The sequence below is a fragment of the Zonotrichia albicollis genome, chromosome 22 (genome assembly GCF_047830755.1).
Source record: "Zonotrichia albicollis isolate bZonAlb1 chromosome 22, bZonAlb1.hap1, whole genome shotgun sequence".
Lineage (NCBI taxonomy): Eukaryota > Metazoa > Chordata > Aves > Passeriformes > Passerellidae > Zonotrichia > Zonotrichia albicollis.
In genome coordinates this window covers 11,456,254-11,483,111 of record NC_133840.1, presented here as the reverse complement: position 1 = coordinate 11,483,111, position 26,858 = coordinate 11,456,254, and the positions used below count along the sequence as shown (strand labels likewise).

At 45.8% G+C, this 26,858-nt stretch overlaps 1 protein-coding gene and 1 long non-coding RNA gene across 3 annotated transcripts in view; both read left to right on the top strand.

The window, feature by feature from the left end:
* Window positions 1-6,430: 6,430 nt before the first annotated feature.
* The window catches only part of BAZ1B (bromodomain adjacent to zinc finger domain 1B), a 41,336-nt gene continuing 20,908 nt past the window's right edge, over window positions 6,431-26,858 (top strand). The window contains exons 1-10 of one of the 2 annotated variants that reach the window (XM_074557083.1): window positions 6,431-6,680; window positions 12,943-13,059; window positions 15,171-15,315; window positions 16,104-16,302; window positions 17,538-17,659; window positions 18,460-18,657; window positions 19,751-21,446; window positions 22,941-23,079; window positions 23,546-23,676; window positions 24,985-25,096. In XM_074557083.1, the coding sequence (XP_074413184.1) occupies window positions 6,568-6,680; window positions 12,943-13,059; window positions 15,171-15,315; window positions 16,104-16,302; window positions 17,538-17,659; window positions 18,460-18,657; window positions 19,751-21,446; window positions 22,941-23,079; window positions 23,546-23,676; window positions 24,985-25,096 (2,972 nt within the window). In that variant the 5' untranslated portion in view covers window positions 6,431-6,567. The remainder of the gene's footprint in view (window positions 6,681-12,942; window positions 13,060-15,170; window positions 15,316-16,103; window positions 16,303-17,537; window positions 17,660-18,459; window positions 18,658-19,750; window positions 21,447-22,940; window positions 23,080-23,545; window positions 23,677-24,984; window positions 25,097-26,858) is intronic. The other variant, XM_074557082.1, reaches the window with a different exon arrangement.
* On the top strand, window positions 6,695-9,849 carry LOC141731416 (uncharacterized). The gene is made up of 2 exons (XR_012583513.1): window positions 6,695-9,113; window positions 9,243-9,849. It is a non-coding gene; the product is annotated as an uncharacterized LOC141731416 (long non-coding RNA).

Below are 26,858 nucleotides of genomic sequence, written 5' to 3'. Positions count from 1 at the left end.
CCATGGCTGTGACTGACCCACGGCAGGATTTTCCCCTTGAAGACATGCAACTGTGAGCAGGCGTTTCCTACCAGGAATTTGGGAGGATTGGAGCTGAGCTGTGGAGTAGGGTTTGGCTGTTGCACACTTTTGGTCCAACTGCCTGTGCTGCAGTGCCAGTCCAGAACCCTTGACTCAGGAGCTACCAAAATGTGCTAATATTGCTGACTTGTCCTAGGATGACTTTATGATACTTGTATCCCCAGTCATCTGTTCTGTTTATGCTGAATATTAAGTTCTGCACCTTTAAGACTGGTTCCAAGAGCGAAGTGGGGGGAAAAGAAGCACAGTTTGTTTTCAGAAACTGCACTCATTTCCCCACATTCCTTCTCATGGATTGCATTGTCTGCAGCATGGACAGACAGTGGGAGAGAGCTCTCCTTTTACTTTTTTTTTAGCTAGCTAAGGCAGAGAAGTTCCCCAGACTGTGGCTTTTCTTTTTCTTGGAACTGATCAGCACTTCTCTAGACTAAAATCCTAAAAAGACACCAGGAGCTCACACCTGTGGCCCAGCCCACTAGGGCCAGGGCATGGCATCTTCCAGTGCAGGAGAGACTGATAAGAGACTGAGTGAACGGAGCTACACCCGAGAAGGACTTTCTGAATTTGCCATGTCTTCAGAACAGTGAGGAGTTTTAATGTTTAAATTTTTTTTATGGTTTTGAATACTTTGCTTGTTAAAGAACCAAAGAAAGTTTTTTTCTGCTTTTCTCCAAGGAAATCTTTTACCAAACCAGTAGGGGAGGGGCCACTTGAATATGCTTTCTAGAGGGACTTCTTTGGAAGTTTCCTCCCAAATTTGCCCTAAACCAGGACAGACTTTGATAGTGAAAGATTTTATGACCAAAAATATATAAGGATGTATATTTGCACCTGGGATGGCCATGTACTGCATGAGCAAGACCACCAGCTTGAGAACATGCTTCAGGTTCACAAGTATGGAGTAAAGCCAGAGCCTTTTGGTCCAATTCAAATGTTCACTGATGTTAGAAAGGAACAAGATTACATCTAGCATCTGGATTAACTCCAGGCTGGAACAGGAGAGCTGACTCAGACACACCTGGGATGTCATCACCAGCAGCAAAGAGAAAGAACATCTGCAGATATCCCATGGAATCTGCATCTGTTGTGTGTGCTATGAGCCAGGAGCTGGGCAGTGTTCACTGCTTCACTGGGAGAAGGTCAGTGATGCTGGTGATCTTTGGCGACATTCCCTAGAAGCCCGTTGTTTTCCCACCCCTGGGAGCCCTCAGGCGCTGCTGTGTCCACTCTACCAGGAACCTGCCTGCCTGTCAGGGACACAATGTCACCTCAGCATCAGGCAGGCAGCCAGTTGCATTGGAAGTGACACACTGCAATCAATCGAGGAAAATAGTGTCAGAAATTTTATCACAGTCTCCTGGGAATGTATCAAAGCAGCACCAGGCTCTTAATAGAATAAGTACTGTAAGCTGTCCTGCACATAGAAGCAGTAATGGGGTATGGCTTCCTGCAGGAGATAGTTTGATGTATCTGGACCATTTCTAATGAAATCCTCCCTGAAGTCCCCTCCTTGTGGCTCTTCCAGGTCCTCCAGGATTAAACAGCTCTCTCCTTTTTCTCTGAAAGACACAAGGCTACTTGCAGCTCCAAATGCAAAGCCCTGTGGGAGCTCCCCTCTGGGGAGCATCAGTGGTGACAGCAGGGTGGCAGCCTTGGCCACCCACTCACAGCTGTGTCCTGTTCCCAAACCCTGTGTTATTTATGGAGGCCCTTGCCAGCACAATGTCCAGACAGCTGGCACTGAGTAGTCCAGCACTGTGTAGTCCAGCAGGCACTGGGGTGAGGGCAATCCCTGATTTTGGATCCTGGCAGCTACCTGGGGTGAGGGGAGAGGCATGTTATGACTCACATGGCCAAAATCACATTTAGGATCAAACTGACCTTGGAGCACTTGGGGCAGAGTTGGCTTCTGCTGGTTCACCAGCCCAGAGGAGCAGTAACTGGGAAGTCCCTATTGCCCTGGGAAGGATGGGGAAATTAAGAAATTGCTTGAAGATGTAGAACATAAGAGGAAACAGTTTTCAAGCAGAGATCACAAGAACAGCTGACAGATCAGGAGGGTGCTGTGCCCAGAGATTAGGCACATTGACTCCCTCCTGTGTCAGTACAGAGAAAGTCCGTGACCCAGAGAAGGGCTTTGCAAACCACCAGGTCAAACAACGAGTGTGTTTGGAAGCTGCTAGGAACAGCATCAATGCAGTACCTCCTCAGGTGCCCTCAGGCCAGACAAGAGTCAGACCAGCAGCATGGCCAGTCTGGACAGACCCCTGTGTCACCTCTCCCACCACTCACCAGCTCCTCACTCCTCTGGGTCACAAACTCAGTCTTGCTCTCTAAACACACATGTACCAGACTTGCAAATCTGCTTTTGTTTCTGAAGAGGGAAAATCTGACAACCTCCCCAGGGTCACAGCTTCACCTCTTACCTACATTCAACTCATTCAGATAAATCCACTTAGTTCCACCAGCACTTAACAGGAGTGGAAGGTTATTTCAAGTGAGTCCAAATGCTTTTATTTCCTCTATGTCCACTACTGGTGAAGGCGAGGGAAGATGGGGACTGAGGGAAAGGGCAAGAGCAGTTAAAGGCTGTGAGGAACAAGGGGTCCAATGGTGATTTCCATCATGTGCTCCCTGCTGGAATGCTAAAGGCATCAGCCATGGCTGAGAAGAGGCAGCCAGGGGTAAGGCTTCATGACAGTGGGCTCCATCCTCATAAGGATGCTTTCATTTGACAGTGACACCAACCCATTGCTGGAGTTTCTGCCATCAATACACACCCAGGAGTGCCTGCCTGCTCAGCAGAGACTGTTCTCACAGCTCACCACTCCAGCTTTGGTATCTCCCAGAACAGGATATATCACCAGACCATGCAAATGTGGTCACTTCCCTCCCTAGCAGAACCAAACGAGTTGGGATGACGATGGGATTTTCCTCGTCAGACAACCTCTGGTGTGTCTGGAGAACAGCTGCACACACTGTCCAAATGCAGGAGTGCCATCTCCTGGGCACTGGGAGACAGTATACAACAGCCTTGGAAAATCATCCTGGAGTAACTCAGAGCTCCGGAGGCTAAGAAGCTGCTGCTACGGGCAGGTACCACCCATGAAGAGAAACACAACCTTTGTGTGCCTCAACAAGCAGTTGCAGGGTCAATGAACAGCTCTCAGGTCAGTGCATGTTTAACCTGTGCCAGGAACTACATACAATTTCCCAGCTTGAAATATGACTGGGGGACACCAGACCTTGACCAGTCCTGTATCGGCACTGGAAGGTTGCCATGCCTCAGATCCCAGTGGTTTGCTATGGAGGAACAGGGACATGGCTCCATAGTGGATGTGCGGGGACAGGCACCTCACCCTCCCATCCCTCCCTGTGATTCTGCTTCCCTCGCTCCTTGCCCTGCCTCGGGCTCCTCTGAGGCTGCTTCTTGTCCAAGAACCATCCCTATGCCTGCTGCCTCCCTCCCTGCATGCTGCCATTCCCCAGGATCAGACCCCTGATGTGTCCCCACAGTGTCAGAGCTACAGAGTGGCCATATTCACTCAACACCGCCTTTCAGCTAAGCATGTTCTTCCCACATTATACTGCTCCACAGGTCTGTATCTGCTCCCCATTCTCCCTCAGTTCATTACACTTGTTTTCCTTCTCTTCCCCACTTTGCCCTCCAACCCAGAGGGCACGTAGAATTTCAGCTCTCTCGGGGTCTCTAGCTGGTCAGAGTGACCCTGAGATAAGTCAGAAAGTCTCTTTTCCCAGCCCGGGGGTTGAAGAAGGAGTCAGAACTCTTCATTTCTCGGTCTCAAGGTTGTTTATTGTATCTTATCTATAAAATTCTTTCTTCTGACCTGCCGAGATCTGCTCAGCAAGACAGTCAGAGTCACTCTGTCTGCCCCCGGGCAGTGTTATCTTTTTATACTAAAAACTACGTATACAATATTTACAGTTATTTTCCAATACCTATCACCTATGTTAGACAGTGGCTTCTACTCTAAACCAATATAAGAGTGCCAACATCACAGCAGAAATGGAGGCCAAGAAGAAGGAGGAGAAAGGCTGGATGTGCCCAGATTCCTCCATCTTGCCCCCTAAACCCCTATTCTAAAAACTCCAAAAAATCTATTTTTTCACCCTGTGATAAATACACTATCATTCTACTTAAACTGTCATGGCTTGTAATTCTTCATATAAGGTTGGTAATTGTTTTTTCCAAGGGCTAGATCAAAGGCACAGGGGTCCTGGGCTCTGTGCCAAGGTCTCTGAGCCCCCAGACAGGGGCTCGAGTCCTCCAGGGCAGCCAGAGGAATTTCCTGGGTTCCAACAAGCTCAGGTACTCTAATTTCTGACAAAATAACATGGAATGAAGCCAAGCTCCACAAGAAGTCACACAAGAACCTGTTTCACTGTCTGTGAGCTGACTGTGCTTTCAAGCAACTCTTACAGCCCCTTACAGGGGTAATGGGAATCCTCAACAACCATTCTTACACTCACTGATGGATTTATGGCAATATATATCTCTTCTGTTACTAAACAGAATCATAGAATCATGTGAGGGGATAGGCTAGAAAGGACCTTGAAGACCATCTTGTTCCATCTAAATAATGGACAGGGATACCTTTGACTAGATCAGGTTGCTCCAAGCCCTGTCCAGCCCAGCCTTGGATGCTTCTAGGGATGGGGCATAACTTCACTGGGAACCTGTTCCATTGCAGAATACTACTACTAGTACCAACAACAATAAAGAAAGAGTGAACACTTATGTTACAGCATTACCCTTCTTTCCTGCCCGTTTACAATGCTGTGGAAAATACACTGGACTTCTGATTCCAGCAGACACTGTGCTCCATTATGCAATTGCTGTGTTCCAGGGATACTTACAGCCCAAACTTCTCCCCAGAATTACACAACACATCAAATAAGCGTGCACCCAGGGAAGTTAAAGTTATTTAAATACTTCACCAGCAGAAATTATGAGATCCTCATTCCTATAAAGCAATCTAGTGAACTAATAATCTGATTATTACATCTACAATTATTACATCTGGAGAATACTGTGTGAGATCCAGTTACTCTCCTGTCATCTAGGGAAATGAATTATACCATTAATTCTTTTACTCCAGAGCAGAACTGGTCCCAGTTCATACATTCCCTTGGGCCAAATCACCCAGCATAAACAGCCCTTTACAGGCAGGGGGTAATCTGAGTGTCCAATTGCCTGACATAGTGCATGGTTAGACTGGGTATTCGGAAAAAGATCTTCCCTGTGAGAATGGTGAGGCCCTGGCACAAGTTGCCCAGAGAAGCTGTGGCTGCTCTGTCTTTGGGAGTGTCCAAGGCAAGGCTGAACAGGATTGGAGCAGCTTGGTCTAGTAGGAAGGATCCCTGCCCACGGCAGGAGTTGGAACAAGATGATCTTTAAGGTCCCTTCCAACACAAGCCATTGTGGGATTCTATGATTCTAAGCAGTTTTCCAGGGCTGCTGCTTCTCATCCTGTAGCAGCCATGACAGGGCTGTAAAAAGCAGACCTAGTCTTCAGTGCCACGAACAGCACAAACCCAGGATCCCTAGAATGTACTTGCACAGTAAACACAAATCTCCTTTCCAATCCCTTGGAAAGAGCTATGAGATCACAGCCTCTGCTTTGACTGCTGCCGCCCCTCCAATCCCCAGTAAATGTTCATGCCACAAAATCTCCCCAGACATTTCCTATGAAGAAAAAGAAAGCCATAAACCCACAAAACCCAACCCACAACTCTCTAATTGTTGTCTTTCCTCCATTCCCAGGAGCAGCACCCACGGGGTGGCCGAGCCTCTCTCTCCACTGTCCAAACAGCCCCCAGGCCGCAGCTCCTGCCTCTTCTTCAACCTCATCCGCCCCGGAGGCCACCGCTCCGCCTCCCCGCAGAGCGGAGGGACCCGGCGCCGAGGGGCCGCTGAGAGTCCGCACCGGCGGGCCCGGCCCGGGACTTCCTACGGGAGCGGCTGCGCCCGCCACACACACCCCCACAATGCCCCGCGCCAGACGCGGAGGACAAAGCCCGGCGCGCGTCCCCGCAGGGGTACCCGGATGGGCGCGAGGCGGGGCGGTGGCCGGAACGCGCTCTGATTGGTGGTCACAGAGCTAGAGGGGGCGGAGTACCCTGTGATTGGTCGCCGCGCGGCAGGGGGAGAGGGCGGATAACGGGGGGCTACAAAATGGAGCCGTGCGCTGCGCCGCCACTTACATAACGCGACCTCTCACCCCACCGCACCGGCGGGGCGGGGCGAGGCGGCGCGATCGACTGGCCGTGAGACCAATCCGCAGCTGGCGGAGCAGGCGCCTAGCCAATAGACTGTCGGCACCGCGGCGCGGGGGGTGGGTGCTGCGGGGCGGGGCGGCAGGGTAGGGGCGCGCGCGCGGGGCCGGTCCCGCCGCTCGCCGTGAGGGGGAGCGGAATCTCCCGCCATTTTTCAACCGTCCCGCCCGGGCCCCGTCGGGTCTTACCATGGCGCCGCTACTCGGCCGCAAGCCGTTCCCGCTGGCTAAGCCATTGCCGCCGGGGGAGCCGGGCGAGCTATTCGTCATCCCCCACACGCAGGAGGCCTTCCGCACCCGCGAGTATCCGCCACACCAGGGCGCGGGGGGGCCGGGGCGGGTCCCGGGGCCGTGGAGCCGAACAAAGGGGTGGTGGGGTCGGGCGGGTAGTGGGACCGTGAGGACAGTGCGGCGGGCGCTGCCCTGGGCTCGGCGGGATCGTTGTTCCCTGAGGAGTTCAGGAGCCTGTTCCAGGCGGGCGGGAGAAGTGGGACAGCAACTCCGCGGGGCTGGAGCGGGCGGGGAGCGGAGCTAACGGGGACCCGGCACCGTCAGAGCGGACTATTAGAGCAATTCACGCACTCCCGCGGGCCAGGAGCACACTGGCACCGGAGGCTTCCGCAGTCCTTAATTTCTAGAGAATTAAACAGCGGTAGGAGCTCTTGCTGTGTCCATCCCAGGCTTTCGTTCCGAGCGTATCTCTTCCTGGGCTGCTTTTGCATAAAAACCAATTTTTAAATTTTTTTTCTTTCTCTGCGTGTGACAGCCTTTGATCGCAGGAAGTGGCCGTAGGCCAGACTGGTGTTTGACAGAGCTGCGCGGCAGCAGAGTTACTGACTGAGTCCGCAGCAGGGCTGAAGGGGCAGGACCTCGGCGCTGTAACGTGCAGACTTGCTGCTGCAGAAGGCTGGGTTGGTGTTTGTGTAATAAAAATCAGGATCTGAGTTGAGAACTAAGGAAGGGCTTTAAGTAAGAGGGAATGCATGGATATGGGAAGGAAGTGTTGGCAGTGTGGAAGACAAAGGGGCTCCAGAACTTCCATATCCCCTGTGCTGAAGAGTGTCTTGTTTCTGCAGTGAGCAGAGCAGGCAGAGGAAGCCCCTAGGAAGGATTAGGTGGCCTTTGAAGAGGAAATGCATCTCTTGAGTGCAGGTAGGCATTGTTATAATGTACTCAGTAAAATATTATAAAAAATTCTAATGTAGCCCAGTAAAACAAGTTAGGTGGAGTGTTGGAGACATGCTTTTTAACTGTTTCAAATTAAAACATGCAGTCTGTGACGCCAACCTGCTTTTTTGGTGTGTGCAAACTGAAAGTAGCTCAGTCATCCACCTGACCAGGCAGTTCTATCTTTTTACCTGTGAGGAGTGATCAGTGATCAAAAAGACGAGTTTTAAGTCTAAATACTACTTTTATAAATAAGACATGGCTTTAAGTGCCATCTGCCTTGTTGAAACAGCACAGGGGAACTCTGGGGCTCCTTCTGAAAGCACCATTTTGTTAGATGGCTCTTGTGGATCCAGCGAGTAGGTGGAGGACACGTTTCTGCAAACACTTGGGTGGTATTAAAATTAAGGGGGGGGAAAAAAGATAGTTTCTCATCCTGAGAGAGGGAGGTGTTAGCTGTAGGATTAGAAGGACAGAAGAAACCAAGGCAAGCACTGAGGTTCTGGAGAGGTGCTCTTTTCCTGGAGGAAGTATTTCATGGGGTGCTGTGGGAGGCAGCCTAGCATGTTCTAGAAAGTTCATCTTGACAGACAGACGTCATGAGGCTAAAAAGAGAAACCAAGCAATGTTGAGTTTCTGCTTTGCCTTGTTGACGGTGTATAATATATGCTAGGCCAAAAGTGGAACAGAAAATTGCAAATGAGCCAGTAAGCTGGAGGGAGATGTTACCCAAGGAAGACTTGGAGGGCGTTTTTGGTCACTTCCATTTATCCTAGATAGTGTTGAGGAGGAGTGGCTCTGGTAGATGGGAGAGCCTACTAAGAGCGTGCCAGGAGGTACCTAAGTTTTCACCCAGTGTTATTTATGCCAAGATCTGACAGAATATATTCTCCTGAATTGTCTTCTATCTTGGAAAATTATTGATCAGCTCTTCCCCTAAAGACTGTGTAAGGTCTTGTACTGCACAAGCTACAAGTGAGGTGTTTGAAGGACACCAAAATTTCTTAAAGCTTTTTTTTTGTTGTTGTTAAAATTTGCAGCTGCAGCAGATTGGGTCACACAAAAAAATGGAGACTGTGGTGGTGTGCGTAAGGAGAGACATCTTCCCCTTGGGTGTGTGTTATGGAAGTGTTTGGTAGCAGTGGGAGTGGAATAAGCTGGTCAGTGGAGTTGAGGTGTTTGTTTGGCCTTATTTTCCCTTGTAGCTTTTTGTGGTTTCCTTTGACTGCCAAATCCTGCAAAAGCCTTATAAGAGAAGTCCTGCTGTGTAGAGCCCTTTGCGTCCTGGCAGAGCCTTGGGTCCTGCTAGTTGTGTGGGTGTGGGGATGGCAGATTGTGGGGCAGCTAGGGATAGACTCATCCCTGCAGGAGCTCAGTGGGATCTGCTGTGAGCTACCTGAAGTGTCAGGACAATGCTTTGGATGTGTACAGTGCTGTTGCTAGTGTAGTGGGTGCTGAGTATTTGCAGGCTCCCAAATACCCTGTGTATACCCTGGTGAACGGTCAGCTCAGCTGTGGGCATGTAGGTCTGCTGCAACATGGTTTGGAAAACTGCTGCCGGATCAGGAGGTAAGCTGGGTTCAGAGAGCTCAGCCAGCCTGGGCTGTTCCAGCCAAAGCTTTGCCCCAGCTCCCAGCGCATGTTTTTGGGAAGCTGTGTTGTCTCCTCTCTGGGTAAAAGCCTGCTGTCCTTCTTTAGTTCATACTCCCGTATGGTATCAGCGTAAGGAAGAAGAAGGGTTTGGCAGGTTAAAGGCTGCTGCTCTCTTCCTCACATGTGATACTGGCCTGACAAACTCTACGTGGAAGGTGGCAGCACAAAGACACTGTTGTGTCACGCTCTCCAATTGTAAGAAGAACTTTGCTACGCATCCAGGGAGTAGCACCTTATAAATGTACCCACGTTTCTGGGAAGTTTACCTTCTTGGCTAATGTAAGTGCAAACAATTCAGATGGAGTAAAACTTTTTTGAAGTTGATATTCATGCTCTCCCAGAAATTAGTAACTGAGGAAAAAGTAAATGTTTTATTCTGTCAGCAGTTGTTTTGTGCAGTGGTTAGCTTGGTAACTTTTAAACATCTTTCTTTAAAAAGGTCCCTTTTTTCTATTGTAATTTTGTTTGTACTTTAATTTTGACATCTTTCAGCATTGGGTGATCTGCAGTGGGATGCAAACAGATGTGATGTATTAACAGCTACACAGTGGATAGTCAGCTCTTTCGTTTAATATACATGTTATTCGTAACTTTTTGGGCAGTGTTCGCAAGTAGCTTGTGTCCAGGATTTTATTTATTCCTGTGTTGGAAATTTTTGGCAGTGGAGGCTCCAGTTGTGTAGAGAGGTGGATTGATTATGGCATACCAGGGGCAATGATGACTTGCAGTCCTAGATCAGACCTACTGAACAATCTGAAATTTCTTGGGTTTGTTTCCAGTCTGAGTGGAAAAGACGAGCAGTGTATATGTAGTGGAAAGTTTGAGCTATAGTAAACTTTGCAAAAACATCCTCCTGCATTTTGGCTTTGTGCTGGCCCCAGGAATTCAAAGCAGGACCTGATCTGGAGCTCTTGGCAGAGCACAAAGGCAGGGTCAGCGCTGTGGGACAAGTCTGGAGCCCTGGATAAGGAGTGTGTCCAGCGTCAGTGTTAGATGAGCTGACCAGCTGGAGGTGGAATTGAATTGCATGGAAGAGGCAGATCTGAGCTGAACAGGGAATGACCCTATCTGTCACGTCTAAATTCCAGGCTTGTCTGGGAAATGTGAGTCCTGGTATGGTGAGGTTAAGCCTGTTCTCATAGGTGTGGATAAGGAGTGGAACATTCGTACGGAAAAGTCTCTTGGATCTCCCTGCTGATATGGGAAATGATGTTAGGGGAAAAAATGTGTCATTCAGTTATTCCACAGATACACAGAAGGAAACCAAGGGAAGAATGCAGAGGGATTGCAGCAGGATGAAGCTGAAGATGGCTGCTGCTCCTGCATTTAAGCTTCTGTCTGCTGTGATGATTTGATTTGGTTTTTAGGCTGTTCTTAGTGGGAAAGGCACAGGAATAAATAGTGTTATGGTTGCAACTTAGTCATTATTAAAGTGATTATTGAATCATAGAATCTCAGAATGGTTTGGGTTGGAAGGGATCTTAATGCTCATCTTGTTCCCCTCCCTGCTGTGACAGGGACACCTTTCAGTAGACCAGGTTGCTCCAAGACCTGTCCAACCTGGCCCCAGGGATGGGGCAGCCATAGCTACTCTGGGCAACCTGTTCCAGCTTCAAGTTGCTGTAAATTCAAAGAGAATTCCTGGTTTCTTGTTTGATTTAATTTGTTATATTTTTTTTCTCTCCTAGCTCAGTATCACTACAACAGGCATCACAGTGGCAGTCCTGGGCTGGTCAGTGGGGCTTTGCAGATGAGCTCTGATTTTTCCTTGCTCCACCACAATGATCACACTTCCTGCCCCTGAAGCACAGAACCTTTTGTTTCTGTGAAAAATTTAGCATCTTTTAAACCCTAAAGAGGGTAAGAATGGACCAGAGGGCTTGAATTATAGTAGGGTGATGAATTGTCAGGTCTTTTCTTCTGCTGAGGAGCAGGAGACTCCACAAGCAGGACAAGCTGAGAGACCACAGGGTTTCTGCTGTAGTTTGCAGTGTGCTTCAGGGAAGGGGAGTACTGTGGCAGACTTCTGGAGTTGACTCTTCCTGGTTAATACCCTTGCATAGTGCCTGGTTAATATCCTTGCGTTGATCACGGGGCAAGACTGCTATGTCTGCAAGTTACCTGTACATCAACACCCATAATGCAGCTGCTGTACCTTATTATGTACCTTGGAGCTGTGAGGAAACATTTAAAGAAATTTGCTTTGATGGAGTTGTAATTCCTAATAAGAATCCTAAAAAATAAAAAGAAATAGGTTGGTCACACTACAATGTTCTTGAATGGCAAAAGGTGTGAGACACACACCGAGTGCTTTTCTGTGACTGGTGGCTCTGCCTGTGCAAGAGCATGGAGCAATCTACTGTTCCCACAAGACTCTGCAAATCAGTGCTGGTGCGGCAGTGGGCTGAGCTGTGGCTGTACCCAGTGTGCCTTATGCTTCATGCTGGCTTTAGCACCGGAGGGCATATGCAGGAGAAGCAAAAGGTGCTTTTCTTGCCTCTCTTAGAATGTCTCCTCATAACTTCCCATTAGAGGGCATGTGACATTGGTCGTGGGGCAATTGGTGTGGATTTATACTACACTGATAATCGTGCCTGTGCATCTTCTGTCCATAGTGAGTGTGAAGTAGCTGCTCTCTGTTTACCCTGACTATTAATTACCACCCAAGCGGAGCAGGGAGAGCAGATAAACATGCTCACAGCAGAGTAGCTATTGCTCTCTGCACCCCGATGGCTTGCTCAGGCAGCCTTTAATCATGTCATTCCACCTGGAATAACATAACTTTGAGGGAGGTTGTGACAGAGGAGTGTCAGCACCTGAAGCGAGCCAACAAGAAAGAGAGGGACTTTTTGCAAGAGCATAAAGTGACAGGACCAGTGGGAATGGTTTCAAATTAAAAGACAGTAGGTTTGGATTAGATATTAGGAAGAAGTTCTCTGCTGTGCGGATGGTGAGCTCCTGGCATAGGGTGTCTAAAGAAGCTTTGGAAGTGTTCATGGCGAGATTGGACAGAGCTTGAAGCAACCTAGTCTAGTCCCTGCCCATGACGGGGATGGAGCAAGATCGACTTTATTGTCCCTTCTGACCCAAACCATTCTGGGATCCTGTGATTCCATGAAGGAAGTGATGTAGTTGGTGGGAGAGCTCCTCATTTCGGAATGCAGAAGGCTGATATTTTTGGAAACCAAAGGAAAAAAATGGCCTTTCTAGGGGTTTCAGTTTCAAATAGGTTGTTTTTTTCTTTTGTCAAAAGATTGGGGGTGATGGGTAGCCTGGTAATTTGCATCTGGATTTTGTAACACCACCATAAGGCATTAGTACTAGCAGTGCCGCAACAGTTATTGCCAGGAATGTAGCAGCAATCCATGCTGTACTTCCTGCATGTGCCTGTGACATTGGTTGTGCTGTTTTCTAGTGTATCAGCCTGGAAAAGCTGAAGTAAGCTAGCAATGCTGTGAAACCGTCAGCCATCTGTGTTTCCCTTGCGCAGTGCAGCTGGGCTATTGGTGGTGTGGAACCTTTTGTGCCAGGATGAGCAGGACGGGCATTTTGGCCTCAGAAAGCACCAGCGCATTTGATTTAGCGCAACATCCTCATGGTGGTCACAGGGTCAGAGTGTGTTGAGGCTCTCCTTGGCCTTTGTACGCTCCGGTCATAAGAATTGATTAGATTTTACTGTTTTGTGCTATGGTGATTGTGGTTTCCACTGCATAAACCCTGTTTTCCTGAGCTGCCACTCATACAGAGAGTACGAAGCACGTTTAGAGCGATACAGCGAGCGGATCTGGACGTGCAAGAGCACCGGAAGCAGCCAGCTGACACACAAAGAGGCTTGGGAGGAGGAGCAGGAAGTTGCTGAGCTGTAAGTACTGGTGGCGATGTGGGTTTGTGCCTATCTTTAGGTGTTGGGGTGTAATAGTGGGCTTGGGAATGTGTGGCTAGTCGGTGAGGTGAGGTAAGGAGATCTGGGGATTCTGGAGTTAAAAGTAAATGAAGTCCAAATTTTAAACCATCACTAATACAATTTGGTAATTTACTTATTTGGTATTGTATCTTGGTATTACTTGAACCAAAATAGTTCAGCATAGGGCACTTGGCATATTTTAAAACCCCTGGAGTGTTGGGAATATTGTAGAGGGAAAAATAACAGATCTTGAACAATGTACAGTCAAAATAGTATAAAAGGAGTCAGTTGAAATGTATGAGATCAGCCAGGTCTGCACCTGTAATTACTTTCTCTAGGTCTGCATTAGAGTTGTTGCACTAATTTAAAAAAAACTTGTAGTGAGATTTTGGAGAATCTACTCTACTTGAAGAAACAAGAGTCCTTGTTCTGTGCAAGTTGTGTTCCTCTGGGCTGCTGTGGCCCTGACCTTCTCTAGCCCACAGGAATCCTTGGATGAGATCCAGCATGCCCCTTGCCTTAGAAATGAATTTTCTGTAAAGGTGCAAGTCCTTGTCTCAACCAACACATATAATTTATTGTGTAATTACCAAATCATAGGAATTATGCTAAACAAGTGATATATTTCTCCATTCTCTCAACCTATGACTTGGACTTCTGTGACTTTTTTTTCCCCAGGATAAAAACTGTGGACAATGTCAGTGGTATCACCTAAGAGGTGGAATTTTCTGCTGCTTCTCTTCATGTTTCTGATCCACTGGCAGAGTTCACAGCCTTCTCCTAAGGAAAAATTCTCCATCATTTGTGGTTAATCACAATCTCAAAGTCAACAAATAAGAAGCCCATTTGCTAATAGTCCTAATTTCTTTGAGGGGTGATACACTACTGCCTTCAGGCTTTGCTCCCTGGTGTTCTTGTTTGAGAGGGCAGGGAAGGTGTGAAGGCAGCTCCATAAACTTAAAATCCTTAAGTCGAAACTCAATGGTCTGCTGCTACTTTCTTTTGGTTGTCCATGTGGGATTGATTGACCACTTCAAGAAACATTGAGAAATGTCAGTGAAATAGAAACAGGAGATTTCTCAAATTTCTCAATAACAAATTTAGCTGTAGTCTCTCTAATATGCAGTGGGGGAGCGGGGTGTGAGAAGATTCTGTAAAATGAGATTTTGGTCTTTCTCTTTGAAAGTGGATGAAAAGCTTCCCAGGTAGTTTGCTTTAATACCTGACACTAAGCTGGATAAAAAAGTTCATTTAGGCAGGTTGCTAAAGGGATACCTTTGCTTATGGCAGTTGTAACACAGCACACATAGCTGAAGGTTCTCAGCCACGGATCCTGGAGTTTGGGAATACGAAAGTACTTTGAAAAAATGGAGTATTTTTTTCCTCCTTATGGTAACTTGAAACGGACTTTACTTTTTAGTCAGAAGACTTTGTGCAACATATGCCTTAGTGTCCCTGCGAACTTTCTGAGGTCAACTTTTAGAAGGGAAAGAAGGGAAGTTAGTGTCGTTTTCATTTCTTTGAATGAAAAAGTTTGAAGGTCATGACACGTGAAACGTGCAAGATAATATGATTGTGTAAACCTGCCCCTGTCTTTACTGCACTGGCAGCCTGTTGGGGGAGAAGGAAATACTAAATCTTTATCAGAATCATGGTGTTACTGGAAACAAGCATTTTAAAGTATGTATAAATATATATATAAGTATATATAAGTATGTATAAGTATATATAAAGTATAACAAGCCCCAGGATAATTGCATCATCTGGATCTGTATTTAATATCTAATAGAGGAACAGTAATAACTATCATGAAAGAGTTCACACTAAGTGCTGCTCTTCCTGAGTGTTTACAGTATTCTTTCTGGGAAGAACCAGGCCATTTGGGATTTTCATGCCAGCTAACACCCAGGGAAAGGAGGGGACCAAAAAACCCTTGAATGTTTGCATGCTAATGGAGCATCTGCCTCATTGTGGCTGTTAACAGGAATTCCTGGAATTGGGAAATGGGAGGGTACTTTGCATTTGGGCTTTTATTCCCCTGAATAAGGAAAACTTCTATGCTTGCTCAGCTTAAAGGAGGAGTTTCCTATCTGGTATGAGAAACTGGTCCTGGAAATAGTCCACCACAACACTGTGTCATTGGAAAAGTTGGTGGATGCAGCTTGGTTGGAGATCATGACCAAATTCGCAGTGGGTGAAGAGTGTGACTTTGAGGTAAGGATGTGTTTTCTGTTTTATCTTGTGCTTCTGCATAGGGCTAATTTCAGATAGCTAAAGGTAGGAGACAGGAAGAATATGTTAGCCACTCAAGTTATTAGAAGGATGTGAAAATTTATTCTCTATAGAATCCCAGTGACAGCACCTGCGTTTGGATGGAAAATGGTTCTGTGAGCCATACTTCTGGTGGAAGGTGTCCCTGTCCATGACACGGACTTGGAACTGGATGGTTTTTAGGGGCCCTCCAACAGGATCCTGGAATAATTGCAAGCAAAAAATGACTAATATATGTGTGTGCATGGGAAAGTGATAAAATTGTTATACTGCTTAAATATGTGATGATCTGTTTATATATAAATACATTATTTAATTAGAAGAAGTTAAAAATTATCATCTGTCATAATCTTTTCACTTGACACATCGCCAGAAGGAGCAGTAGTCTGAAACAAATGGAGCCTGAAGTCAAAGCTCAGAAATCACTAAAAAGACCCTAAAGATTTGAAAATTCCTCCAAAACTGGGAATGTTGGTGAAAACTCCAACTTATTGAAATGGGGAGGAGTTAATGTTGTGTGTGGGCAACGTTTAAGACATAGTCTCTTAAACTGGGGCTGCCTTGTGCACATGCTGTGTCCTTAGGCTGAGGAAGCAGCATTGGAAAATGCTGTGAGTTGGGAGTTTTGCTTTTAGGTCTCTTAGCTGGTATTTTTCCCTTCCTCATAATGTTAAAGCCCGTTAGCTCACCTGTCTTGTTCAAGTTCACTCTTCACCAATATTTCTGTGCAGGTTGGTAAGGAGAAAATGTTGCCTGTAAAAGTTGTGAAAATGCATCCCCTGGAGAAAGTTGAAGAAGAGGCCTCAGAAAAAAAATCTGACGGAGCTTGTGATTCTCCATCCAGTGACAAGGAGAACTCCAGCCAGGCAGCCCAGGACAACCAGAAGGAAGTGATGCTGAAGGAAGATGACAGCAGGAGGGATAGTATGAGTAAGTAGAGAGACAGCATGGCAGGGCAGTAGGTAGCACCTGGCAGTGAGTGTTGGAGTTTGCTCAGTGATTATATTTACATCTCGGTGCTGGGCTGTGAATGTCAAAACAGTGTTATAGGGTGAAAATCCAGAATTGTACTTGTTAGTGGTGAATTTTTGGGGCATCAGTGCTGTTGGTTTTCAGGTGCTCTTGCCTGATTTAAAGCAGAAAATGTGCTGTCATTCTAAGGTGTAATACCAAAAGCAATTTCTTCTTCCTCACCCAAATACCTAGGTGCTCTTTGATGGAATTCCCTATAGCCATCCCTATTTGTGGAATTTAGACACTAAATCACAAGAGAGGAAGTCACTTGGGTTTATACCATGTTAGGTATAATGGTGCTGGAGCTTCAATGCTCTATTATGTGGTTCTGAGGTCTATATTCTTAAGTTTTATTTAGGTTTAACATCTACTTTTATTCTCTGTATATTTAGTAGATTATTACTCTGATCCCTCATGCTTGCTTTATTGTTTTCTTTGAATCCTAGGAAGAAATTCTTCCCTGTGAGAGTGGTAAGACCTTGGCACATGTTGCCTAGAGTAGCTGTGGCTGCCCAGTTCCTAGAAGTGTCCAAAACCAGATTGGGCAGGGCTTGTAGCATGGTGGTCTAGTGAAGGGGGCATGGAATGGGATGACCTTTAAGGTCCCATCCATCTCAGACTATTCCATGATTCTGTGGTAGCCACAAACACAAAAACATTTGGAGATTGCTTTCTTTTCTTAAGACAAAACAAAGTCAGTGATTCCTATCATGGAACTATTTCAAAGAAGGCATGGCATAGGCAATCAGGGCTGTTGGAGGAGTTCCCTTAGCAGATTTACTGGTAGGGTTATATCTCCCTTTCATAAATCTTGCATTTTCTCCCTTTGGGTAGGTGGTTGCAGCTTACTGCAGAGAGATGGGTTTAAATGAAGATGGTGCTTTTTACTCCGTGAAGATAGATGTTACCTCCTTAGTTCAGAGCTGGTCTGGGCCTCCATTCCTGGCCTATATCTTCTGGCTATTCCTAAAATCCAGTTTGGGTTATATTCCTAAAGTTCTAGTTTAACCAAACAGTGTACAGATACCAAGAAGTCAGATGCCCTGTCCAGTAGTGGTCTCAATTTTTTAACTGGTTTTTTTCTTCTTTTTTTTTTTTTTTTTTTCTTTTTAACTCTAATAATAAGACCGTGTCTTGCCTTCTCTTATCAGATGATCGAGCACGTAGGTCTCCTCGAAAGCTTCCCACTTCGTTGAAGAAGGAAGAAAGGAAGTGGGTCCCACCTAAGTTCCTGCCACACAAATATGATGTCAAACTGAAAAATGAAGATAAGGTGAGTTGTCTGCTTGAGTCCTTTGTATTATAACATGAATATGCAAGTTTAGTTAATCACTGTTGCTGATTATACAGCACAATGTAGTGTTTTCTGCCAGAGTCATGGCACTGGAATCAGGATAGTTGTCTGTGAGGCTGACCAGCCCGTCTGTTTCTATCTGTAATTGGGTTTTGTGCATGGAAACTCTTGGTACCACACACACTGAGTCACAGAGCTTTATTGTGGTTGCTGTTAAGTGCCTCATCTCTGGTCTTGCAGTTCATGAGACCAGTGAAATCATGAATGGCAGTTGTTGCTGTTGTCCTGACCAAGCTGCTCTGAGTTGGAGGTGGCAGTGCTTTGGGAAGCTGTGGATAGCTGCGGCACTGCTCTGTTCTTTTTGTCTGTTTTTTGGTAATTTGACAAGTGAGGCAGTGCTGACCTCAAAGAGTACCATGTGCAGAGGTGCTCCTTTGGTCTCAGGAAAAAAAAATCAAACATGTATATGTAAAACCTTAAAAGTCAGTAGCAAGCACAAGCTGCAGGAAGGCCAGAGATAAAACAGTAGGCATTGGCAAAAAATCTGCATCATAAACTCATGGTTTCTACTGTTCTAGCTATCTGATTCTCCTACCAATCTCTCTGTGTCTCAGTTCTGCAAATTCTGTTTGGTTTGAGTCTTTCCCAGACAGCTTTGAATGAGCGAGGAGTTTTCGGACCTGAAGCAGTACAATGATCCTTGTTCCTTATAGGCATATGATCTGTATTTATAATGTGGTTAGAAGTTAATCATTAACAGTGTGTCTCTTATCTCCAAGATCATCAGCAACGTTCCAGCAGATAGCTTAGTCCGTACAGAGCGTCCTCCCAACAAGGAGATCCTGAGGTACTTCATCCGTCACAATGCGCTACGTGCTGGCACGTGTGAGAACGCTCCCTGGGTTGTGGAGGATGAGTTAGTGAAGAAGTACTCTCTCCCCAGTAAATTCAGTGACTTCTTGCTTGACCCACATAAGGTAAGAATTCCTACAAGTACCTGCTTTGCTTTGCTGCCCATTCCTTGAGTCTTGGCAGATACCTCAGTGTGCTGGTTGGGTTTTAGAATCACAAAATCATTAGGGTTGAAAGCCATCAAACCTCACTGTTACCCAGCATCACCGAGGCCACCACTAAACCATGTCCCCAAGTGCCATTTCCAGAGAGAAGCAGATCAGGAATACCTACTCTTTTGAAGGGTGACCTTTTGAGAGGTGACATGGCTTGAACATCTGGAACAGTGGTCTGCTTTGAAAACTTGAGATGCAACTGCCTTTGAATTTTTCCATTGGTTTGCATTACTTGTCTACAAGTAAAGTTAAGTTCCTGGACAGCTGCAGTCTTTATGTGGTAGTGTCAGGTATTGGGCCCAAGACCTGGATGCATGTGACTTCATGAAGCCTGGTTCATGTACAGGGCTGCCTTGAGTGATGGCCGATAATACAAATTTAGTACTGAACACATACATAGCATGAATGGGTTCTTCCAGCCCATAGGGCTAACCAGCCAAATATAATATTAACCAACTAAATGCCATACCATGAAATGTGCTGTTTTAAAATCCATCTTCTGGTGTAGAAAGCACTATTTTGTTCATTCAGTAAACTCACTTTTTCATAGACTATCAAGTGTTGTTGTAAAACCAGGAGATAAATATTTGTTCAGGGCAAGGGAGAATGACTTCAAACTCACACAGAGTAGGTTTAAATTGAATATTGGGAAAAAATTCTTCCCTGTGGGGGTGGTGAGGTCCTGGCACAGGTTGCCCAGAGAAGCTGTGGCTGCCTCATCCCTGGAAGTGTGCAAGTCCAGGTTGAACAGGGCTTGAAGCAACCTGGTCTAGGAGTAGGTGTCCGTGGCTGGGGTTGGAACAAGATGATCTTTATGGTCCCTCTGAACCTAGGCCATTCTCTGACTGATTATGATTGCAAAAGCCTGTTACCGTTAGAGAAATGAGCAATTTCATTAGGAAAAAAAGAAAAATTTGAAATGGGCAAAAATAATTGACAGATATCTAGATAACTTTACTTACCTTTCAATATTAATACAAAATAATTCTTCCTTTAATTTTAGTATATGGCTCTCAATCCCTCAGCCAAGAGGAAGAGCTCTCGGTCACCTGAAAGAAAGCTTCCTAAGAAATCCAAAGCAGATGGATCTTCACTGGGACAGCCACTGAGTCCAACCCTGTGGTGTCACGTGCATTTGGAAAAATCTATAATTGGCTCTCCGCTGAAGGTGAAAAACTCTAAGAACTCAAATTGTCCTAAAGAGGAGCTGGAAGAGGTGATGAAAATTGTGTCACCTGCTAAACTTGGTTCTAACTTTCACATTCCAAAGAGGAGCCGACTAGGAAAGGGGAACAGCAAATCCTTGGACAAAAAGCAAAGAGGCAAAAAGGTTCTGAATGGGCAGAAGTCATCGGGGAAGGCAAAGTCTCCCAGAAAAGGTTTGAAGACCCCCAAGATGAAAATGAAGCAAATTACACTGCTGGACATGGCTAAAGGTACCACTAAGGTATCCAGGGCTCCCAGGAATTCCGGAGGCACCCCTGGATCTTCCAGGAAACCCCAGAAACATCTGCCTCCTGCAGCGCTCCATCTCATTGCCTATTACAAAGAAAACAAAGACAGGGAAGACAAAAAAAGTGCTCTGTCCTGCATCATCTCCAAAACAGCTCGGCTGCTTTCCAATGAGGACCGTGCCCGTCTCCCTGAGGATTTACGAGGCTTGGTACAGAAACGCTATGAGCTCCTGGAACACAGGAGGAGATGGGCCACCATGACTGAGGAACAGCGGAAGGAGTACATGAAGAAGAAAAGGGAAAAGCTGAAAGAGAAACTGAAGGAAAGAGCAAAGGAGCGGAAGGAGAAGGAGATGAAGGAAAAACTGGAAAAACAGAGGAGATTTGAGGACCAAGATCTGAAAGGGAAGACATTGCCTACTTTTAAGCTGGTTGATACTCCAGAGGGACTTCCTAACACACTTTTTGGGGATGTGGCCATGGTGGTGGAGTTCCTGAGCTGTTACTCAGGGTTACTGATGCCAGATGCTCAGTATCCCATCACAGCAGTGTCCCTGATGGAAGCCCTTTGTGCAGAAAAGGGAGGCTTCCTGTACTTGAACAGAGTACTGGTCATTCTCTTGCAGACCCTGCTGCAGGATGAAATTGCTGAGGATTATGCTGAGCTGGGAATGAAACTTTCTGAAATCCCACTTACTCTGCATTCCGCTTCAGAGTTGGTTCGCCTCTGCCTGCGCAAGTCAGATGTGCAAGAGGAAAGCGAGGTCTCAGATAACATAGATGAAAGTAAGGATTTGGCAGCTTTCGAGGATAATGAGGTACAGGATGAGTTTTTGGAGAAACTGGAGACATCAGAGTTCTTTGAGCTGACTCCTGAAGAGAAATTGCGGATCCTTGGAGCACTGTGTCACCGGATCCTAATGACATACTCGGTTCAGGACCATGTGGAGGCCAAGCAACAGGCCTCGGCTGAGCTGTGGAAAGAGCGCTTGGCTGTCCTGAAGGAGGAGAATGACAAGAAGAGGGCAGAGAAACAGAAACGAAAAGAAATGGTGGCTAAAACCAAGGAGAATGGGAAAGAAGAGCATGTGATGGGAAGAAATGAAAAGAAAAAACACGAAATTATGAAAATAGAGCACCGGGTGGAAATCGAAGCTGATGATATGATCAGTGCTGTGAAGAGCAGGCGCCTTCTTGCCATCCAAGCCAAGAAAGAGAGGGAACAACAAGAAATACAAATGAGAGGTAAGAAAAATTACCTAGCGAGTAGAGTGTTTGTGTGTTGTGGAATAACTTCATGGCAAAAATGATAGCCTGTTTCCAGAAGCATTTTCTGAATGAAACCTAAATAAAACGTAGGAATATAGATCTCAGAATGACATAATAGAACACTGAAGCTCCAGCACCATTATAACATGGTGTAAACCCAAGTGACCTCTTCTTTTGTGATTTACTGTCTAAATTCCACAAATAAGGATGGCTATATGGAATTTAAGGGATATGCTCACTGGAGATTTATAGTTAATCTCCTGTGGCAGCTTAAACTTTGTAAATTTAAGAAAAAGCAATACTTGCTTCTAGTTTTTTATTTGTGTCTGTCTTTTGTTCAGTACCTTTCTAATTATGGCAGGCCCAGAGAGGTTGGACAAGACAGTATCTGTTTTAGGAACAGAAAAGAACCAAAAATTTGTCTTATGTCCAAACATCATCTGGTTCTTGGGTACAGAGGAGATACTTCCTGCCTAAAATCAGTTCCTACTGCTGGCCCTGCTGCTGTTCCCATGGTCAGGTTGTTGCCAGCAGCCCTTCTCTACTATCAGGATTTGGGCAATAAATCTCAGTTTAGTGTTTCTCGCTTCAATGAATTAGTTATGGAGCTGTGTAAATATAAACTGTCCACTCAAGCCTCTCTAAATGATGAGTTGCAACACCAGACCTTGTCTCTGTGTAAGTAGTGCTGCTTGAGGGAGTATAGGTGTAAAGACAGAACACGTCAGAATTACAGTTTAGGGGTTGTATTGGTTGTAAATGTGAATGCTGGGTAGATGGAAGTGGACCGTGTAGCTCATCTAGGTTATTTTCTTTCTGAAACAAGTGAGGGATAAGCATCCCTCATGGAGCCTGGCTTTTGCTCCTTAGCTGGAATGTGGGAGTATCTGTTCTGGGAGACCAAGAATCACAGAATGGTTTGGATTGGAAGGGACCTAAAAGTTGATCATGGTCCCCCCTGCCCCCTTCATGGGCAAGGACACCTTCCACTAGACCAGGTTGCCCCTAGTCCCATCCATCCTAGCCTGGCACAGGTTGCCCAGAGAAGCTGTGGCTGTCCTATCCTTGGAAGTGTCCAAGGCCAGGCTGGACAGGGTTTAGAGCAACCTGGTCTAGTGGAAGGTGTCCCTGACCATGGCAGGGTTGGAACAAGATGATCCTTAAAGTGTCTTCCAGCCCAAACCATTCCATGATTCTGTGATATGATGGTTTTTATCCAGGGTTTCTTCAGCCCAGTCTATTCTTACACCATGACTACTTCTATATAGATCTATATGAGATTTTTTTTTTTTTTTTTTTTAGAATGGTGGGCAGAAAGTAAACGGAAGAGTATATGGTTGTAAAGAATGTTTATTAAAATCCCCAATAAAATGCTTTTTTTTACTCCCATGGTATAGTAAAATAAAGGACATTATTGATGTCGGAATACAATGAAGGAAAGCTAATGCTGCTCTTTGCTGATTCTAACAGTGAGGATGGAGAAAGAAGCAGAGGAAGAAAGAATCCGGAGGCATAAAGCTGCTGCTGAGAAAACTTTCCAGGATGGAATTGCTAAAGCCAAACTGGTGATGCGCAGGACCCCAATTGGCACTGACAGGAATCACAACAGGTGGGAAAGGAGATGACCATGAACTTCCATCTCTGCCCTGAGAGAGGGGCTGTGTTAGATACCATCGCCCAGGAAGGGATTGACTGGGAGAGTGTATAGAATTGCAGAGGAGAGAGAAGGGGAAAGTATTTGTGTATATGAAGTGTAGTGGCTGGTTACGTGCCCAACTTTTTGAAGCCTTCCCATGGAGGTGAGGACTAGTGGAGGTTCAAGTGCTGGCAATGGCTGCTCAGGAACCTTGTTACCATCTTTTTTTTCCACGATTGTTGCACAGGCATGCTCTTGGAATGGATTCTAAGCTAAGCTTTCCGTGTTTCTCAGCAGGGCTAACATAAAGCTATGTCTGCATTCAGCTTTTAGTGAGTTGAGCATACAGGTGCTTCTCGACTCAATGCAAATAAAAGTGTGTGTGTGTTTAACTAGCTAGAAAAGGAGACAGGTACCTAATAACACATATTTCTTACAGGTACTGGCTGTTTTCAGATGAAGTTCCTGGTTTGTTTATTGAGAAAGGCTGGGTACATGAGAGTATAGACTACAGATTTACCCTTCCCCATCAGAAAAAGGAAGATTCGAAGAAAGACTACAGCCCTGGAGGTATGGTCTCTTGAGGATATTTCCTCTGCTCTGACTATTCAAATGGAGTCATGAGTGTGAAAGAACTGTCTAGACCGACTGTTTTCATGGGTATACTCTGATTTAACCCTCCTTTAAACTCTAGAAGCCTGCACAGAGGAGGTGCTGGTGATATTTCCATTCTGCTGCTGCAGGTCTGGAGACTTGCCTGCAGTGTTCCACCTAAGGACAGTCTTCTCTCCTTCAAGTAGCAAGGTTGATGTCAGTTGGTATCATCCCTCTGGTTCACTCTGACCCTGCTGAGTTGCAGCGTGCCAGACCCCTTGCACAATTAGCTAGTTGTGCTGCAGAGTGAGGATGTCTGTCACAGTGCTGATATTCCACTGGTGCCAAGACTCCTAGATCAGCCTGTGGAATAGTAACAAGCAGGGCAGTCTGTTAAATATGCATAGCTTTGCTGATTGAGATTGTTTTGGTGAACATCCCTCATGCACTTCCTCTCACCCTTCTATTCACCTTTGCTAAATGTGCAGGTGAGGTGGAAGGGACTTGCTGAACTTCTAGTGCTTCCTCTGTGATTTTGCCTGGCTGACTTTGAGCCTGGGTCCTGGAGCCTTGCAAGCTTGAACAGGCACAGAAATCTATCTGTACAGAAGGAAACTTAACATTTCTGTGTGCAAGTAGTTCTTGAGACAGAAGATGCTGCAATAATCTGACTCAACTGAGTTTCAGTCGTGATCACTTCTTGCTTTTGGAACATCACGTTCTGGCACTGAGTCCATCTACAGCAATCCTGCATGAGAGAGCTTATGGAGTTAGATCCAAGCCCTCACCTGGTAGGATTGTCTTAGACAAGGGGCAAACTAGATACCTGTAGAGGAATAGAACAGGGCAAACATACAGTGAGATCCTTCATCCAGGTGTAATTTTACAGGCACCTGTGTCTTTGAGACTGACTGAGCTGGAGGTGTATCATTCCAAGCTCCTCCATGTTACAAGAGCTGTTTCAAATGCTGACCAGCTGTGTTCCTGATCAACTCTTTGCTTCCAGCTGTTTTCATCTCTCAGCCACTGCTGCAACCAGTGGGCAGGATTTGAGCACATTCCTTTGGAAACTTAAAAATCGAAGGCCTGAACGAGCAAAGATTTAAATTCATGTCAGAGTGTTACCTGAGGTGCTTAGAAGTAAAAATTCATGCTGCTTATACCTCCTTTGGTTTTCAAAGTGCTTTGTCACTCTACAGCTAAAAAGTGAAACTAATTTTTTGTATTTGGAATAGTAGGAATGCTGCTCAGGAATCTACCTGAGCCTGTGCTTTTCTTTTGCAGAGAAGCGGAAGAGCACAGGCAATGACAGCCGAGGGAACAAGCTGCACCGCTCCATGCCCACCACAGACCTGCCTGCTGAGACCACCACTCCCAAGCAGGGCCAGAACTTATGGTAACACACACTTCCATGGCTGCAAAGTACTCAAAGTGTAAAGGTCAAGGAATCTAGACAGATTGCTTTTACTAAACCTTCTACAAACCTGTTCTTTCCGTGCTGAGCAGTTGGGTTGGTTCAGCAGCTCCACAGGCCTCTGTTGCTGATATTATTACTGCCCTGCTGACAGGGTAGCCAGTCCAAGAGCCAGTGGAGCCATCATTCAACCTAATCAATCATACAAAGGCAGTATAAATTAAGCTTTTTAAATGCTTCTTAGATGTATTGCTTTTTAAATATTTTATTTTTCCATGTTGACAGCCTCTTATCCCTTTAATGCTTCCCAATGCCAAGCAGTGTCTTCTAAGTGAATGAAATCTACCTTTGAGCATGGCTGATTGTAACCTGCAGCAGTAATTGGCCCTATCAGTGTCCTTAAAGAAATTTCCTCGGTTGAATGTTGCTCTGTGTGGTAAGGAGTGCTCATCAGTTGTCCCCGTGCCAGAAAACCCTGGCTAAGCTTCACCTGTTAACTGCTGTGGAGCATTGTGTATTTTTTTAGATAACTCTGATCATAACTGTCACAAAGTATGTGTTCCTGCAGTTCCCCTCTTAGCAGCATCTGTCCCACACAGTTCCACTGCTGACACACAGAGTGGGGTTGCTTTGCTCTTTGATAAATAGAGCTGAACTCATCTCCAAAGAGTAGTTGCCAGTCAGGGCTACTTTACTAAACACGTACCTGCTTCTCCAGCAGGAACTGTAAAAGAGACTGAAATTGTGGATGTCTTGATTTATCTGAACCACCAGCATTGGGTGCTGACTCTTGTTATTGCCCTGCTGCTTATCTGTCATGGCAGCAGGTCATAGGATATCATAGAGTTCCTGTGCTTTCCTTCCCTGCCCCATCCTCCCATGACAAATCCCCACCCTGTTACCCCTGGGCCTTCGCACATCTTGGCAAAATTCAGGCAGTTGGGCTTTCCTAGGGAATGGGTCCTGCACAGGCAGTGTGATCCACAGGGAAGTCCTCTGCTCTTCCTGACTGCCTCCTCTAACACTTGATCTTTATTGAGCAGAGATGGCAAGGTGTTTTCCAGGAGAAGGACCAATTCTCCTGGTAGAAAACAGTAGCTTAAAGTTACAGAGCACATTGGTAACACTGAGGGCACCATAGAGCCAAATTGGATGAGTTAATTAACACAGAATTCCTTCAACTCTTGTGATTCCAGGCTGAACTTGAAAAAGCACAGTATTTGATCTGCTCATTCAGGTTGGCAACTCCCAACAACATTCTGAGGGAGATCAGTGTGGTGACAGAGGCAGGAGTGCTGTGTGGAGTAACCAGTCACAGCCACAGCTCTTGGAGCCAGATCCTGGACACACTCAGTGCTAAATTATATTCTGTTGCTAAGAGCTGCTTTGTATGGAGTGGCCATAATAGATGGTATTCTCCTTTTAGAAAAGAAAGCAACAAAAAGAATTAAGAATATTCTTTTAAAAAAAAGCTTAAAGTGACAGCCAGAAGCCCAAAACACTTTCAGAAAGATTTGCCTTTCCTACTAAACGGAAGGAGTTTCCTACTAAACGGTCAGAGAAAGTGCTGTCTCTTACCTTTGGGAAAAAAAAAAAGGGTTGAGGAAGTTGGAAACAAAACTGTAGCAGCAATAACAAAACATTTTGAGTTTGCATCAGGATAAGGAAGCTGTTAAAAGTAAGAAAGCCTACTTAAAACCTGTGGTGAATCTCAGTGAAAGAAATAAAAAGAATGATAAAGTGA